Source organism: Serinus canaria, chromosome 2 (genome assembly GCF_022539315.1).
Source record: "Serinus canaria isolate serCan28SL12 chromosome 2, serCan2020, whole genome shotgun sequence".
NCBI lineage: Eukaryota > Metazoa > Chordata > Aves > Passeriformes > Fringillidae > Serinus > Serinus canaria.
The window spans coordinates 14,724,559-14,741,851 of NC_066315.1; the positions used below are offsets into that span (position 1 = coordinate 14,724,559).

At 38.6% G+C, this 17,293-nt stretch overlaps 1 protein-coding gene across 1 annotated transcript in view; it reads left to right on the forward strand.

The window, feature by feature from the left end:
- Window positions 1-10,443, forward strand: part of KIF5B (kinesin family member 5B) — a 30,193-nt gene extending 19,750 nt beyond the window's left edge. The window contains exons 14-25 of the mRNA XM_050970681.1: window positions 510-716; window positions 2,465-2,608; window positions 3,271-3,459; window positions 4,318-4,435; window positions 4,782-4,843; window positions 4,957-5,066; window positions 5,242-5,343; window positions 7,351-7,411; window positions 7,517-7,588; window positions 7,764-7,868; window positions 8,363-8,579; window positions 10,310-10,443. Coding sequence (XP_050826638.1) covers window positions 510-716; window positions 2,465-2,608; window positions 3,271-3,459; window positions 4,318-4,435; window positions 4,782-4,843; window positions 4,957-5,066; window positions 5,242-5,343; window positions 7,351-7,411; window positions 7,517-7,588; window positions 7,764-7,868; window positions 8,363-8,579; window positions 10,310-10,443 — 1,521 coding nt within the window. The remainder of the gene's footprint in view (window positions 1-509; window positions 717-2,464; window positions 2,609-3,270; window positions 3,460-4,317; window positions 4,436-4,781; window positions 4,844-4,956; window positions 5,067-5,241; window positions 5,344-7,350; window positions 7,412-7,516; window positions 7,589-7,763; window positions 7,869-8,362; window positions 8,580-10,309) is intronic.
- Window positions 10,444-17,293: the final 6,850 nt, after the last annotated feature.

Sequence of the window (17,293 nt, forward strand, 5' to 3'; positions counted from 1 at the left end):
CTATAGCACAAATGTTGAAAAAAGTAATCTTTGTGTGCATATTCAGAAGGAAATGGGCTAAGGACTAGGGAAGTTGGAGGTACTGTTGAATCTAATTTAAATAATTAAATCTGCTTTTTTAGCAAGTGTACCTTTTGTCTAGTTATTCTTCACCAGCTAACAATGTTAAAATGCTGAAGTTTAGTCCAGGCTCATGAGAAGTGTTCAGTGGCTTTTTTGAGAACTTGAGAATATTCCATGTGCATTTGTAGTTGATACTCCTATATGTCTTCATTTGTAATCACTTCCATTTTTAGGATATTTAAAAACTTATAGAACTGTGAATATAGATGGTGAATTTAGTTTTTCGTTATATTCTGTTCTTGGTATCCTTACTGCACGAAGCTAGTCAGTAGGAATGTAGAATGTAGTGCTGCAAAGCTATTGCAGTAGCTGAAAGCATTAATAAAATTCAAGATATGTGTGGAATTTTCTTAATGATTATTTACTGGTGTATTTCAATGTTGCAGCTTCTGGCATCAACCAGACGGGACCAAGACAACCTGCAAGCAGAGTTGAATCGTCTTCAGGCTGAAAATGATGCTTCTAAAGAGGAAGTGAAAGAGGTGCTACAAGCCCTTGAAGAATTAGCTGTCAACTATGATCAGAAGTCTCAGGAAGTAGAAGATAAGGCAAAGGAATATGAACTGCTTAGTGATGAACTCAATCAAAAATCGGTATGAAATTGGGATAAGAAATTACTGACAATCTTCAGTGTGACTTTCTTGCCTTACCTGTATTTCTTAAAGTTTTTTGAAAGTGTTTCTCAAGGGAAAATGAGATCCGAAGTCTAAAACTTCATTTTTGCAGAGAATTATTATCTAAAACCTGCAAACTTAAGAAAAAGTGTATGGTGATTATCTACCTTGATAGTGCTTGTCTTTTTAGTGCCTGTGGCATTTTACTACCTTCAGAGTGTTCAGAAATATCCTAGGTGTCAAAACTTAACACTTTCATTATATGCTGGTTTTGTCTGTCTTTCTGGTGCAGTTGGGGAAATCCTGACTTAAGAATCTGCTTCTTCCAATCTTGAAGTTGCAGTGAGCATGCTGCAGTTTTTCTTGAAAGGAATGTATATTTGCCTGCTGTGTGTTTGGAATGTGAGATACTTACCTTGAGGCCTTCAGAAATAAGCAGTTTGGTTTACTTTCTGAAAGGAGTAGTTGGGAAAGGAGTTTTCCACAAGATAACCCTTGTTAAAATACAGATGCAGCATCGGTCTCACAGGCTACTGTTCACCTCCTTACATCCCAGCAAAGTTTCTGAACTGACAGTTTTGGTAACCAGCTATTTGGCAGACCTCAATCAGTTTTAAGCAGTTGATACTCTACCTACTGTCCTAAAATTCTAAGTACTGGAAAGGATCAGCATGTTTGCTGGCATTGCAGACAGTGGCACAAGTCTCACTCTTCTCTTTTCTTGAAGATGATAATAAGAGGGTCTGAGTCTTCTAGTGGCTGTGTCTTCCAATTTTCAGTTAGTAAAAATTGGAAGTTTCATGATCTTGTGAACTTCAATTACATCACTAGTGATGTAATTGAAGTTCACAAGATCATGAAACTTCTTTTTAATCTTCTGGGTATTCTGAACTGAGTAGTCTTCACTGGTAACTTACATCACTTGAATTTTGGCCAAAAGTCAGAGAATTATGAAAGTTGGAGTCTTATGAGCAGCATTTATAGTCCGTTGGAGTAGGTTTGCTGTATGTCTGTATGATTCTGAAGTATATGGTTTGTTTTTTGCTGGGATTTTTTGTTTGCTTTATTGATGTAGTTTTTAATTATAGGTACTGATCCTAGATATTATAACTAACGTCCACTGAGTGTCATGAATAACTCAATCTGCAAGAAAGCAACTGTTCAGAGGTGTCATAAAATTAAGACATCCCAATCTGGCCCTGCTAACCCATGCAGTAGCCTCTTTTGGCATCTCTGCCTGAGATGCAGACTAATAGCAGACACTTGAGCATGCAAGCTGCTGAGCTGCAGCCACTACAACCACAGCAGCTCAAACCAGCTGAAAAAGTGCTCCAGAATAAGAGTTGTGCTTATAAAATGTCAGTACTGGAAGAGTATTCTCATTTTTTGATTTGCAAGTAGGGAAGAGTTAAGAGCTCTGCAGATAGAGGTGAAATTGTTTTAATTTACCAAAATATGGTGGAAAGTGTTGGACTTACTGTCCATTTACCCTTTTTCTATAAATGTGATTCCCTGCAATATTTAATTGTATATGACTCTAAATGCTGTTTAACAGTGTTAACACTATTTTTGCTGCAGAATTTTAAGATTTTGTGAGTTGAAGGTCTCTGTCCCCAGTACTTTTTAGTTCTTTCAAAAGAAATGCTGGTTCTCTGTAAATAGTATGACACTAGTTCCAAGAACAAGAGTGTGTTTTGTTTAATCAAGGGTAACTTCTTTTACTGTAGGTCACTTTAGCCAGTATAGATGCAGAGCTTCAGAAACTTAAAGAAATGACCAACCATCAGAAGAAACGAGCTACAGAAATGATGGCCTCCTTACTAAAAGATCTTGCAGAGATTGGAATTGCAGTAGGAAATAATGATGTCAAGGTAAGAGTTAATCACTGCTGTCTTCAGTGCCATGTATTAAACACATGCATTGTGGATAGGTGGGGACATTTTCTTAGTATGGTAAAAATTACCACCATAGGAAGCTTCATCTATATTAATAATTTGGACATAAGCTTCTCCATTGCTTGTATTGTGACTTAATCAGGTCCCAGACAGAATTTGATTATGCATAGACAAGGAAGAGCATGCATGATTTTTTTTCTGAAGCAGTGTTCTCATTCCTGTTATCAAACTGCTGTATGAAGTGGTCTTAATCAACAACATTGTCTTGGAAATCTAATACTGACTTAGAGTGATGATCAGGATGACACTTGTATTAAAAGCAGCATGAGGACATGAAATAAAAGATAAGTGTAGAAGATGGCTATAGCCATCTTACTTGCAGTAAGTCATTCTGAGCAGTATTAGAAATAAATTGTGAATTGCATTCACTTCAGGCAGCTCATTGTCTTTGTACAGACTTCTAAATAATCAATCAGAAAACTTGAATACCAAAATGTAAGTTCGTTTTGTTTTTTTTTTAAGTTCTGTGGTTATCAGTTGAGGCTGGGGATGTGTCCTGGGCATTAAGATGCTCCAGTGCACTGTTAGTTCACTTCTGTTATGTGAGCTTTCTAAATGTGCTCTTCCACCCTTTTCAGCAGCCTGAGGGAACTGGCATGATAGATGAGGAATTCACAGTCGCAAGGCTGTACATTAGCAAAATGAAATCAGAAGTGAAAACAATGGTGAAACGTTGCAAACAGTTAGAAGGCACACAAGCTGAAAGCAATAAGAAAATGGAAGAAAATGAAAAGGAGTTGGCTGCCTGCCAGCTCCGGATCTCACAGGTAAATATTTCTCTACAGTGCACAGTGTTTTTTATAAATTAAATCCATTAACCTATCGGGGGGAAAGAAGTTGCAGGGTTTTTTTGGCACCTAGCAAAGCACACCGTGAGTGAACAGCCATAAGACTCAGCTGTTTCCTTAGTACTCTCATCAGATTGGATGCTTCTAAGTAATTCTGCATGGCAGGATGTCAGAATTCCTGCAATTTATCTGTAGCCTGCTAACGCTTTTGTAGCACTTGTATTAAGTACTGGAGCCTGTGTGTTCTCCAGTACAGGATTCTGTACAGATGCAAGTCTTACAGAAGCACTGGCTAGTGACACTCTGCCTGCTAATGCCCAGGCTGGAAGTGGGAGAGGTAATAGCCAATAAAATTCCAGGAGGTTTGTGTAGCAGATTAAATTTATTTCTAATGTGAGAAAGGCTGCTTTAATGTGATTGTTAGAAAAGATAAGTAATGTGAATTCTAACACTTCTTAAAACTGTAATCTAGATATGCAGTTTTATATTTCTCTATATTGTTTTACATACAGATAATCATCTCTTTTAAAATCAGGAGATGCACATTTCAGAGCAATCTTCTAAATACAGTGGGCCTCTCTTGCCTCTGTTAGTATTTAACATTCAAACATCTCCCAGCCAAAAATGTATTTCATTCCAACCCAGAATAAAGACATTGTCTTAAAGACTGCATTACAGATCTACTTGAGTAGTCATATTCTTCTAAGAGTCTAGCTGGCACCATTTTTGTTTTGAGATGAGGTTACTTGTTGTGTAAAAAATAAGTATGAACCATTTATGCAGATGTAATTCCATGGTACCTAGTTCCAAAGCAAATGAATCTTTTCATTCCACAAGCATGAAGCCAAGATCAAGTCACTGACTGAATATCTTCAGAATGTGGAACAGAAAAAGAGGCAGCTGGAAGAATCTGTGGATTCCCTTAATGAAGAATTAGTTCAACTCCGAGCACAGGGTAGGACTTGCCTCCCTACACCCACCCACCACCACCATTTTAACAATATAGTGATAAATATAAAGTGGGAATTGCTCTGTTCTGTTTAGGTTGAGAAGTAGAGCTATAGAGAAAGGCTTTTTGCTGCTGAACATGTAGAATTAATCCATGGTAAAACATATTTGCTGCTTGAAAGAACTGTTGTTGATAGGATTAAAGATGTTACTAATTTAATTAATTTTTGTGGTGGGAGGAGACTTTTTCCAAATTGTAAGGCGTTGGCAAGGGAAGGGAAATCAATGCCATCATCCATGTGATTGTATAGATACCTGGCTGAATTGTGTTTTTTGTTCTCTAACCCTTCTAGAAAAGGTCCATGAGATGGAGAAAGAGCACTTAAATAAGGTTCAAACTGCAAATGAAGTCAAGGCAAGTCAATTTCATTGCTTAAAAAAGAAGAAAACCCTAACAACCCAAATCCCCCCAGAGTGAAGCCTGGTGGTAACTCAGAGGATTTAATATGTTCTGGTTTTTTCTAATAGCAAGCTGTGGAGCAGCAAATTCAGAGCCATCGTGAGACTCATCAGAAACAAATCAGTAGCCTGAGAGATGAAGTTGATGCAAAGGAGAAGCTCATCACTGAGCTTCAAGAGTAAGTACTTGTCTTTATTTTGGTGGTGCAAATATCTCTGGACTGAGCAAGTACAGAAGCACAGTACAGTGGAAGGAAGTGGTGAGAGTTTCCTCCAGAACTGTCCTTCTATCTTCCATTTTGTTACTGAATGGGCTGAGAGTTTCAGCTGATAAAATAATTACTTTGTGTTCAGCCAAAACCAGAAGATGATGCTTGAACAGGAGCGTCTGAGAGTCGAGCATGAGAAGCTGAAAGCGACTGATCAGGAGAAAAGCAGAAAACTTCATGAGCTTACGTGAGTGATAATGAAAGTGATGCATGAAACAAATGTGTTTGGGGACACTTACTCTGTAACTAGAGACCTAACATGATGCAGTGCCTCTCACTTTAGAGCATGCTTGTTAAAGAGGCCTTCTTGAACTTTTTTAAAAACCTTTGCACTGCATGAATACTTAAAATAGGAAGCAAAATTATGAAATATATGGAGGCTGCACCTGGGTTTTTTTATTATTATGCTATGGATTGGAGTAATTACCTTTTCAATTTGCAGCTAAGTATTGCATTCTGTAAGACTGCAAGAGTCTTCTAACAATTCCCCTTACTCTTTTTGTGGTTCTTGTGTTCCCTTAATCTTTTTATGGTTCTTATGTGATTTGACTTGTTAGGTGGCTCTAATTGGTTTATTCTTAAAGTTGCATGCTTCATTAATTGACTAAATACAATATGTTAGTGAATTGGAGACTTGAAAGTTTGTGGGAAATGGACACAAGTCAAACTCCAAAAGAATTCTCAGCTTCTAGAAATCTGGCCTTATTCTCCTGGAAATCTTTCTAAGTGTATCAGTTGTAACCCCTTCCTGGTGCATACAAATTTATCTCTGTAGGAGCTAAAAATACATTCTACTTAAAAGTACTCTTTGAAAAGTTCTTTTTGGCTATGTTTAAAACACACAGTGGTTTTCAGGTGTTTTTATCATGGTATTTGAAGTAATCAGAGGGACCTGACTGATCTGTGCTGGTAACCAAGAAGCAATGCTTGCTTTTTTTTTTACCTTTTTGTTTGTTTGTTTGTCCTGTTTAACTGAAAAAAAAATTAACAGTACTCTGGTCTTGTGATTTTATCTTATTATGCTTTATTTATCTGCCACAATGATTACAAAACTTACAAGAAAACCTATTGTAGTTAATGTAAGATTTGCTGTACGTACCACATTGCTTCTATTTCAGTTTGTAGGCTCAGTTACATCTAGCACTGACCATTTTGAAGCACCTGCTGTATAGGAACATTCCTCTTCAAAATATTTGCAAAGAAGTTCTAAAAATTGTATTCTTTGTCCTTCCCCAGACTTCTTGAATCCAGTTGTTTTCCACTGAATGTCATAAATGCGCATGATAAATGACAGACCAGGAACAATGCAGATTATTCACTTAAATTTTTTCAATTTGAAGTTATAGAAGATGCCTGGAACTATTTATCCAGAGACATCTGGAAAATGGATAGGACAGTGACATTATTTAGAATATTTTATTAGACCAAATGTTTGCTCATTTAACTGTGAACTAGTAGTGAAACTAACTGAGTAAGGAGAAATTCCAAGAGGAAAAGAAGCTTTTTTAACTACCTAACAGGAACACTTCATTTTTGTGCAGTCCTTGGCCTTTCTATTCCAATCTCAGGTCGTAAAAAGAAAAGTCCACATTCCTTTCTTGTATTCTGTCATCTTGATAACTGCACTGACTTACAGTTCTGAGAAAGAGCATTTCCTGTGCAGAAAATGCTTTCCCTTTAACTGGCAAGGCAGCAGCTCTGTACACAGATAAACATCAGGTTCTGTTCCTGTACACTGACACTGTTGTTTATGATGCTGGTTTTGCCAACGTGTTGAGAGTGAGTTGTTAAAGAAAACAAAGAAAATTTTTAATCTGGCACATGATACTTATCTCAGCTGGTCACAGCTAAGAACATTTGTAGAATAAGATCTCCCCAAATATTCACTCCAAAGTGGACTCTGAGATTTTTGTCTTTTACTATTCTAGAAACTCTTATAATTTATGTATCTGAATGTACTTGTTTGTATTCAATATTAAAAGTACATCCCTCTTTTCCTTTTGCAACTCCCCCAGTCCCACCATCTCCATGCCATACAGATTTCTGAGTGTCATCTGTTGGTTACATCTTTAATTTAAGACTTCAACCAAAATACTTTTTTCATTTGTACCATAGAGTGTTAATTACTCTAGTCCTCTAAAAGAAAATTTCTAATTTTTCTAGGATATTTCAGGAACAATTTATTCTCTTTTAGGGTTATGCAGGACAGACGGGAACAGGCGAGGCAAGATTTAAAGGGTTTGGAAGAGACTGTGGTAAGAGTCAGAATATATTCCAAAGCAAATGTCAATATTTGTCTTTTTTTTTTCTTTTCAGAGTTTGTTTGGTTTGCTTTGTTAATTTCTTGTCCTTAACTGTAGGCAAAAGAACTCCAGACTCTTCACAATCTTCGGAAGCTGTTTGTTCAAGATCTGGCTACTAGAGTGAAAAAGGTAATGTGGTGCTGTAGTTAAACTTGTTGTTTCTGAGAATGTGCATGAATTTCAGTTTATAATCAAGTTAGGAGCTGATATTTATTTGGTTTAATTTTTGTGGCTTGATCTTAATATGCAAGTTCAGATTTGTACTCAGCCTCCTGTCTCCCTCCTCCTGCCTTTGTTACTGCAGAGTGCTGAGATCGACTCAGATGATACAGGAGGCAGTGCTGCTCAGAAACAGAAGATTTCTTTCCTGGAGAATAATCTTGAGCAGCTTACAAAGGTTCACAAGCAGGTACAGTGAGACTTCATTTCAAAATTTACTACTCCAGATCTGTTATTAGAGAAGCAACTGTCTATTGGTCATAAAATAACTTTTATATGTAAATACCTCAACATCTTAAGTGTGTCTCTTGATACAGGAAAACCTTAGTCTATTATTTTGTAACATAAATTAATTAGCTGTTTTAAGTACATGTGGGTGTATAATAAAATAGCTGCATTTAATCAGAAAGGGATCCGGGTTCATGTTTAGACTGCATATGTGAGTCTAGGGCTGCTTGCCTGTCTCAGATGGAAGAGGTGTCTCTGTTGGGTAGCAGGTTCTTCCACAGTAACTGATTTTGCAAATGGCAGTCAGTGTCACTGACCTCCAGAGATTTACTAAAAGCTTAAGCAAAGTTAGTCTAGTAAGCCTACTGCTTTTCCTCTTTAGGGGTGAGGAGGGTATTTGGTTAGCTCTCCCTATGAAGGGAGATACCAAGCAAATAATCACTTCTGGTTTTGTAGCTGGTACGTGATAATGCTGATCTGCGCTGCGAACTTCCTAAACTGGAGAAGCGACTTAGAGCCACAGCTGAAAGAGTTAAAGCTCTGGAGTCTGCGCTGAAGGAGGCCAAAGAGAACGCTTCTCGTGATCGCAAGCGCTACCAGCAGGAAGTAGATCGTATAAAGGAAGCTGTAAGATCCAAGAATATGGCCAGAAGAGGACATTCAGCACAAATTGGTGAGTAAACAATCCCCTACCCCCAAAGCTTCATCTCTCCTAATTTTTTTTTGTTTTGTTTTTGTGTATATGTGTGTCTTTCATCCCTGATTGAAACTGCACATATCAGTGTGATCTATTTTCTACTTGAGTTATATTTTGGTTAACAGACTGTGTGTGGAGGTGGTACTTAATGGTTGTTTGGCTTTTTATTTATTTTATTTGGCTTTGGAAAAGGTTTACAACCTAGATTTCTATCCTGAATATGTTACATTTCCTAGAAGAAACAGTACACTGCATGTGAGTATTAATTTCTTAGATAATTCCAATTCCATTCCACTTTCTAAGACCAAATAGGTATTTCAATGAAACAAGAAAGATTAAGCCATTGCCTTCAACAACAATAACAACAAAACTGACCTGTTCTTATGGGGCAGAGGAGCAGACAGAAACCCACAATATCCAAAGATCCTTAATTACCTTTTCAGTTCTTTGTTCCAAAACATACAGTATCCCCAGCTCTCTCTAGGGGGAAAATAACAGAAAAACAAGTGGGAAGGTGGAGGCAAATAGTCAAATTCCTTTGCTCTTCCACCTGCCATTACTCTGTCGAGTGCTGAGAATGAAGGTGTGTGACCTGTGGAGAACTTAACTGTGCACATTATACCACAGCTGTAGAACTGAAGGGCGTCACTCATCAATATACTTCTCTTAAATGTTCATGTGACTAAAATGAGTGTTGCAGTTAAATTTTGCTCATGTTCTGCAGGTCTGCAAATAGCTGTTGCAAAATAATTAAAATTTTTTGGTCACATCAAGTGGCAGCTTGCAGACAGCTGCTTTTGTGTCTTAATTTTCTCTCAAGTGGTCCACAAGGTACCAAACAATTCTCTAGTGTCTCACCTGAGGTACACAGCCTCTTGTGATTAAATGTTTAAATGAACTAGTCATGTCTTCCTGGAGATCAGTTTCCTATAAGGCAGTAATCGAGAAGTGTTTCTCTGCTGCAGCTGCCGCCTGTAGGTTCTTTTTTGCCTGCTGAAATTTTAAGTGCTTCTCTTTAATATTACAGAACTTCGTGAAGTCCTACACATACATTATATGTGTGTTCTGTTAAGAGCTAAGTGCAAAACTGATTGAAAATAGAGTTTATTAAGTGTATGCAGCTTATGAACAACCTATTGAAACTGCTGGACTTATACTTGACTATAGGGCAAGTTTTGTTTTTATGTGGTGGTAGGTTGATGAAGCAGTGTTATCTGTGGAGTATTGGTACACAGAACCACCTGCAGAGAGAGTAACTAGTGACCTTATCAATAAGTAGATGTAATAATAAGTAGATTTAATCAATAAGTAGAAGGGAAGGACAGCAAGTATGATTCCTTACCGATACAAAACTCTCAGGAAGCTGTCTTAGTGTTGTGTCTTACTTGAGTTCTTATTGCCAAAAAAAGGGATTCATAGAAGATAATACATTAGGTGAGACAGATAATTCTTGTGAAATTAATCCTTATCAGAAGCTTTGCAAGCTTTAACAGGGAACAATAAAAGCAAAACCTTGTCTATTCTCCAGGGTTTGTTGTAGTTGACACTAATCTGTTATGTTCTCAGAATGCTATCCTCTAAACTTGTTTTCTTATTCAAAGTGCATTCAATTGTGACTATTACATCTGGCTAATGATATCAGTAAATTTGAATAATCCAAGGTATTGTTGTGTGTATTTTTGTAAGCCACATTTCTTGTCATGCAGCTAAGCCTATCCGCCCTGGCCAGCATCCAGCAGCTTCTCCAACTCATCCAAGTGCAATTCGTGGTGGAGGTGCGTTCACTCAGAACAGCCAGCCAGTTGTGCTGCGCGGAGGTGGGCGGCAAGACAAAGTGTAAGTTGGTCCTGTAGCATTTTTTTAAATGTGTCATCAAACTACTTTGTATTAGGTTTATTACAGTTCATTCTGTGGCATAAAGTCACTTGAATAGTCAGATTAGCTCCTCCTTTTTGCAGAATTTTATAGCCAGTGGAATGGTATAATGTACACCTGACCAAAGATGCTGCTGCTTTTCTTCTTAAATGTGTTTGCTGTAAAATGGTAATTCTGGTGGTGTTCTGCAGGAATAGAACAAAATGCGGAAACAATCGGTTGGAGATGGTTACCAGTCAAAGACAGTAGCCACTGTTTGAGAAAGGATTGGATATTTTAAGTTCTTTTGGCTTGCTAATATCTTTTGAAATACGGTTTTCTTCAGGAAAACATTCAATGATGAAATAAAATTTGCCATATTTTTGCATGTTATTTATTTACTTTTCTTACTGTGTTTGCACACTGCTTTGTGTGTCAGTGATTTGGAATTTTTTTACCAAAGAATTCATGTCCTCATCCGGTAAACTTAAAATGTTAGCCTAGCTAAAATGCAGTTACAGTAATTGAAATTAAATGTACACTTTAAAACATGTAAAATGTATACTTTAAAACACTTTAAAATGTATACTTTAAAACATCTCTGATCTCCAAAGTAATTACTTGTTGCATGGTATTTAATGTTTAAGTTGCTTTACAGAACCATCTTTCTTATTAATTAATATCTGCTTTATAGTTGATCTGTTGCTCACCTAACAGTAATGCTGTACTCTGTTGTCATCTTCACTTTTAAATGTGTCTATAAATGTCTTGTAGACATTCCCTTAGTTAATTATCTGCATCTTCAGTTTGAAATACATCTAAAATGGGGTGGGGTGCTTGAAATCTAGGTGCTCCTCTTCTGAAGGACTCCAGAGCAGCTTATGTCAGTCTTGTTTCTATTTGTTTCTTTTCATTAGCTGACTAACCTTTCCAAGCTTTCTCTCCAGTTTGGAGAAAACAGGGCTATAGTAATAGTCAGGGTACCTGGTTCTGTTCAGGAATCTCTCTTAGTAAATAAGAGGTTGAACTGATGGGTACTTCAGCCTTGAATAACATTTGCCTTGAATGACCAAGGAGTTGCCACTAGCCAGGAATAGCAGCACCAGTCGTGGGAAATCGAGCTGGGCTCTAAGTGGTTTCTGTCAGTAATGTTTACTCCATTTTTGCAATCCAAGTTGCATACCTACCAGTTTGTGGTGCTGTAAAATCGTTGGTAGCAGACAGCATTGCTTAAATGCTTTGTGTGTTGTGTGATTTCTTATTTTAAAGTGGGTTTTTTATTAGCAGTTATCTGAGTGGTTTAAGAACTGGGCTCTTAAAGGCCATGTAAATAGTGGTATGGTCTACTGTAAATGTAAATAACTTTGCTTTTTTGTCTTAACTCTGTGATTCTTTTTTTTTTTTTTTTTTCATTTACAGTTGCTGAAAAGTAAATGCAGCATGAGGAGGATTGGATATTGTGTAGAGGGAGTCATTCCATGACAATAATCTCTCCTTTTGGGGACTGTAGGATTATTTTTTGAAAATTGTATAAATTATACCTGGCCTGTACAGCTCTTCCCCTTCTACAAATTCTGCTAACTGATTCCCAAAAAAAACCAACTAGAGTGCAATTTTGGCGTCTTGAAAAATGACATGTTACTTAAAGTGTAGCTCTGCTTATTACACAGTTTGTCTTTCATGTCTTAAATTTAGTCTGCACTGTGCCAAGCTGAATGTACGTTGAGAAAAATCTTAGTTCAAATTTTCTAGTTTAATTTGTGTACATCTTATTGTCTTAGGGAATGTGCAACAGTGTTTAAGTATACTTTCATTTTTATCACTTCACATAACACTACATGTCCCACTGAATTAGGGCAGCACTCTGCATTACAGTGTTCTTTTGGAATGCTGCATAGAGCATTGGAACTAACTGTGTTTGGACAGTGTGAGGATCCTGAAGTGCTGACACAGCTGCCTCGAGGCACCACCGACCTAAAGAGTTGGGTGAGAACAAGGCTGTGTAACTCTTATCTCGTCCAGTGCCCGGCCAGCGGGTGACTTAGAATTAAACACTGTACAGAAATAAGAGTAAACCTGAGTTTACAAAAAAGACTTTGGCAATGGATTATCCCATCTGTCCCGTTCCTGGTTCTGCCCACAGTACAGTCTGGTGGAGTGAAAACATTCTGCTTCATTCTGATGAGCCTGTCTGTCCATTTGTCTGTATCTGTGACGGTTTACTTTCACTATTTTGTAATAGTGAAATGAGGGCAATCTAAACTGTAACTTTATATTCCATTACATACAGTACTGGAATTTTTGACTAAAATTTTAATTTTCAATTTAAAAAGCCTTTTTCAGCAACAGGCCAATTAATTCAGATACATAAATAAAGGACACAACTTTTTAAAACTGATGTATCCAGAAATGCCAGAGGCATGTGTTTAAAAGAACAATAAAATAAAGTGCTACCCTGAATTGTATTTGTAATTCATTTGTAAGTAGGTATACAAAATGTCCAAAGTAGTAGTTGTTAAATATTTTTCTTCTCTTTGCAATAAAGTCCTGTAAAGTGGCTAACAAAACAAAACATGGGGGTTTGATTTTTTTTTTTTTTTGTTTGTTTGTTTGTTTTGAGCTCCAGTACTCTCACTGAGCTGAATCCGGGGTTTAAAGTTTTATAGTATAATTTACTTAACTTATTCATAGGGTTTAGCCACTATAATTTTTAGGACAGCCTTCTTCTGTATAGAAATTAGCTAGTTACCAGGTCTTTAAGAAAGAAGACACTTAGTATTGCTGGAAGAATTCAATGAGTTTTTCAGACTTGGTTGATACAACTTTGTTCTGGCTTGAGTTTTTTGCTGGGTATTCAGTTATTGTGGAAACAGTAGAAACTCTGTGACTGTTCAGACAGCAAATCACTTTCAATTTTTATATTTTAAAATAGACAAAATATTTATATTATGATGGAGTATAGTCAAATTTTAGACCTTGAACCACTTTTTTTTTCTATATCTACAGTAGTCTGTTTTTTTAGTAGTTTGATTTTTAAAGGTTGAGTGTATCAGTTGGAAATCCCACTATTTTGGAGTTCTCAGCTTTTAAGACAGTTTTTTTTTTTCCACTAAGGCCGCCAAACACTCCAAACTTGCAGTTGTTTTAGAGCACAGTTGAAGGCAGCATGAGGGGAAAAAAATAAAGAAACAACAAAATATTTTGAATTAAATTTCTCATCATGGAATCAGCACTGTCCATTGTCTTTCTCAATATTAACTACAGGTTTTCAGGCCTTCATTTGTCAATGTGCAATCATAAAAACAAAACAAAACACTCAAATGAAGCAGGATTTTTTTCTCATGCCTGTGAATGAGGGTTTCATTCCTGTAGGTAATTGTCATGGGTTTTGGTGCTGAAAATTGCTGTGTTTAAAAAAATTAGATTAAATAGTAACTAGTGTGTAGCTCAGTGTACATCACCTTTTTATATTTAAACTTTTTTTTATTTTAAACCTTTTATGAAGTTTACCAAGAACTGCCTCTTAAAATGTAAAAAATGGATAAAACCACACAACTTTCTGTGCTTTCTGGTTTGGCTGTCTTAGGTCAGCCAGACAGGACAATTACTGTATTTTGTAAATGAAAGTATTCAGTCTATACAGGGAATGTTCAACACTGCTATTTCGACTTGCAGTCTTTGAGTGGTTCTTATTTTTTTGTTCCTCTAGATCATATTTTTAAAAGATGGTTTAGGATAGGAACTTGGTGAAATAATATTTATTTCTGGTGAACAACTAAATTATTTACATAACTTAAATGCTGACTCACTACTGTGTGTAACTCTAAATTTGACATGAGGACAAGTCTACCTGTGGAATCTGATTTAACTTCAGTACACTTAAGATGCATTAAAACAATTGGTTTGGGGAAGACGCCATATAGTTTTAACTTACCTGCATGCTGTAAATGTATTTGTGTTTAAATAAAGAGGAGAAAAGTCTTTGAACTTCCTTGTGCATTTATTCCATTTATTTTCTCTACATATGGTCAAATGTGGTGATGAAACAATTTTCCCCAGGTGTGTTGTGTTGTGCTTGGGGATCTCCTGAGTGTGGTGGCAGTTGTCTCTATGGTGGTGCTCAAAGCTCTTTTTATCCACGTGCTTGGACAGTTGTTTCCAGAATCCATGTAAACTTGGTTGGAAAGGAACTACCATGAGTTATCACTTGCTTTGTGAACCTCTCTTTTCTTAAACTTGGTGTCTGCTGATTTGGTGACCCCTCATTCTGGTTGAGACAGATTAATCCATTTCCAGTATTTCTGTGCCATCTAGACTTTCGTAGGCTTCTTTTCCTTTCCAGGGACTCATTTTCCTTTACCAGTATCTGTAATAGCTGATTCTGCTGTTTCTTAGTACTATTGAACTGATGTTTTTTATGGAGCAGTGTGGTTATGCAAGGTTGCAAACAACTTCTGGATAATTTCCACTGAAAAAGATTTAGCTAGATGTATAGTTTTGAACTACAAATATATACATATATAGAAAAAGCAGAAGTGAGGTAATGATTTAAGTCTGCCAGTACAGTTACTGTAAAAGCAAAGATCTCACGAGGCAGAAATTGCATCTGTAAAACTGTTAAGCAGAGAGCTGATCTATACTGTAAAATATTTCCTAGTGTGCCCTGTTAACAGAAGGTGGCTCAGTCACAGATCTCCCTTTTGAGTAGATCTATCTGCTAGGAGATGATCAACTCAGGCCTCTTTAATTGCAGACAGCCACTAAGGGATGCTCAGAAAGGAAATCTTTCACTCTGAAGTTTCTTATGAGCAATGGAATGGTCCAAAATCACTTTCGAAAATGAGCAAAAAATATTACTGCATCTCTGCCAGGGAAAAGCTGTGGTTACCTGCACTGTCAAACTGGTAAGGAATTCAGTGGCTGGCCTTAGTGCCTTCCCCCTTGAATGCACCGAGGATTTGTAACACCCGTTTAGGAAGTGTCAAAATGAATCACTATTTAACATGTGCTATGTGCAGAACTGCCACTAAAGTACGTTTTAAGGAAATAATAAACCCTCACTAAATGACGAAGGAGACACCTCTGGAAGATGATCACTGTGGACTGATGAGTACATCAGTTTTTGCCTGAGGAGTTTTGAGCTCCTGAGTCTTCCTGAACTCTGCACGGGGCTGTTCATGGTTTTATCTTTACCCAGCCCTTGCGGGGGCAATGCGGGCAGGGCAGTTTTGGCCGCTGAGTCCTTGCAGTGTTTCACTGCCAAAGCTGAAGGGGCAGAGGGTACCGGTCAGTCAGCTGCGCTGTCCAGGGTGATTGGCAGAAGAGTTGAAGAAGGAAAATACAGTACAAAAGAAAAGAGCCTGCTTAGCCTATTTGCATTTGAAAAGGAAAGTAAGAGGCTAATGATTATAAAGGGTAAGCTGAGGCGTTGCATAGCACGGTGTGGCATATCCGCGCCCTGGGATGTCCTGCAGGCCGTGCTCTGCATGGTGTGGGCACAGCGGTGTTGTGGGACAGAGCTAAATCCATCGACTGTCTCCACCTCCGGTACCGAGGGAAGTGTTGGGCAAGGAGGGCAGCATAACCCACATTCTCCGCGTTCCTGAATCCACAAAACTGGGCGTGGAAATTACTCGGAGGTGCCCCCGGGTGTGTGTTAGAGAGCTATTTCCACAGCTCCTGTTATGAGAAGCAAATGCCTGAAAACCCCTGTCCTATAAGTCAGCTAAATTGTCTCCTACGGTTGAAGACAAGTGGGCTTCACAGCTTATAACAGAGAAGATACCTGTGAAGCCACTTGGTCTTTCAGTGGATTCTTGATTTTGCTTTTGTCCGAGCAGCATTAAAAGCAAAGTGTAAATGTCGGGCGTTATCCTGTTTGCTTACCGTCTTGATCAACAGGCCCAGTTCCATCGGCCAGGGGCGTGTTGTGCTGCCTGGACAGATGTTTTAAGTGATCACTCATCGTCCGATAAACAAGAGAGTATTTGGAGGGTGTTTTGTTGTGATCTTCTCTGAGAGGGTGTAAATGATTCTTTGAGTGCTTTTACTGCAGGAAATACCCTTCAGCAGAAACTAGGACGGAGCTTTGCTGCCACGGGAAGGCTCCTTTCAGCCGCTGCTCACTGCGAGCCTTTTTGTGCCTGTAGCAGCCTGGTCACCGTAGTGCCTGGGGCTGGTGTGCGGGGCGTGGCAGAAGGGTGAGCTTCTTTCCTGCTGCTCCTGGAGGAGAGGGTATCCTCTCACACTTGCTGGTGGGCTGGCTTGCAGAGGCAGCGCAGCTCCTGCTGCTCACACGCGGTAAGAGAGTCCTGGTCCTGTCACCACCCGGCTCAGCCCCTGCCGCCCTTCCCCTTCAAGACTGCCGAGCTCCCCTTTGCCCACCGCGGGTGTGAGTGACATATCCCTGGTGGGGGAAGGGACGAGCTGCCTGCTTTTCCTGAAAGGTGCTGGTGTTGCTGATCCTCCGGGTCTGCTTTCCTCTCGCACACGAGGCCGTGTGCTCAGGGTTACACAACAGAAGAGGAGCTGAGCCGCAGGAGAGGAAGGAATGCAGGCCAGGTTATGGTGGAGCAATAAAGGTTTTGAGTTTGGTCTGTCACACTTTCTAGGTCTGAGGTTCTGCCTGTCTTCAGGCCAAATGATGAGTTCCTCCACTGGCAGGCTGTCATCCTCCCTGCCTAGCAAAGGACTGTTTTGTTGATGTTCCTGCAAGATGATGATGAAGTGTAAGCTCCTCTTGTTATCCTACTGCTCGGGGCACTAAACCCAGAATTGTCCACCCGGGGCTGAAGTTCCAGCGGTGCCGAGCTAGTGAGGGACCGCCGGCACTAACC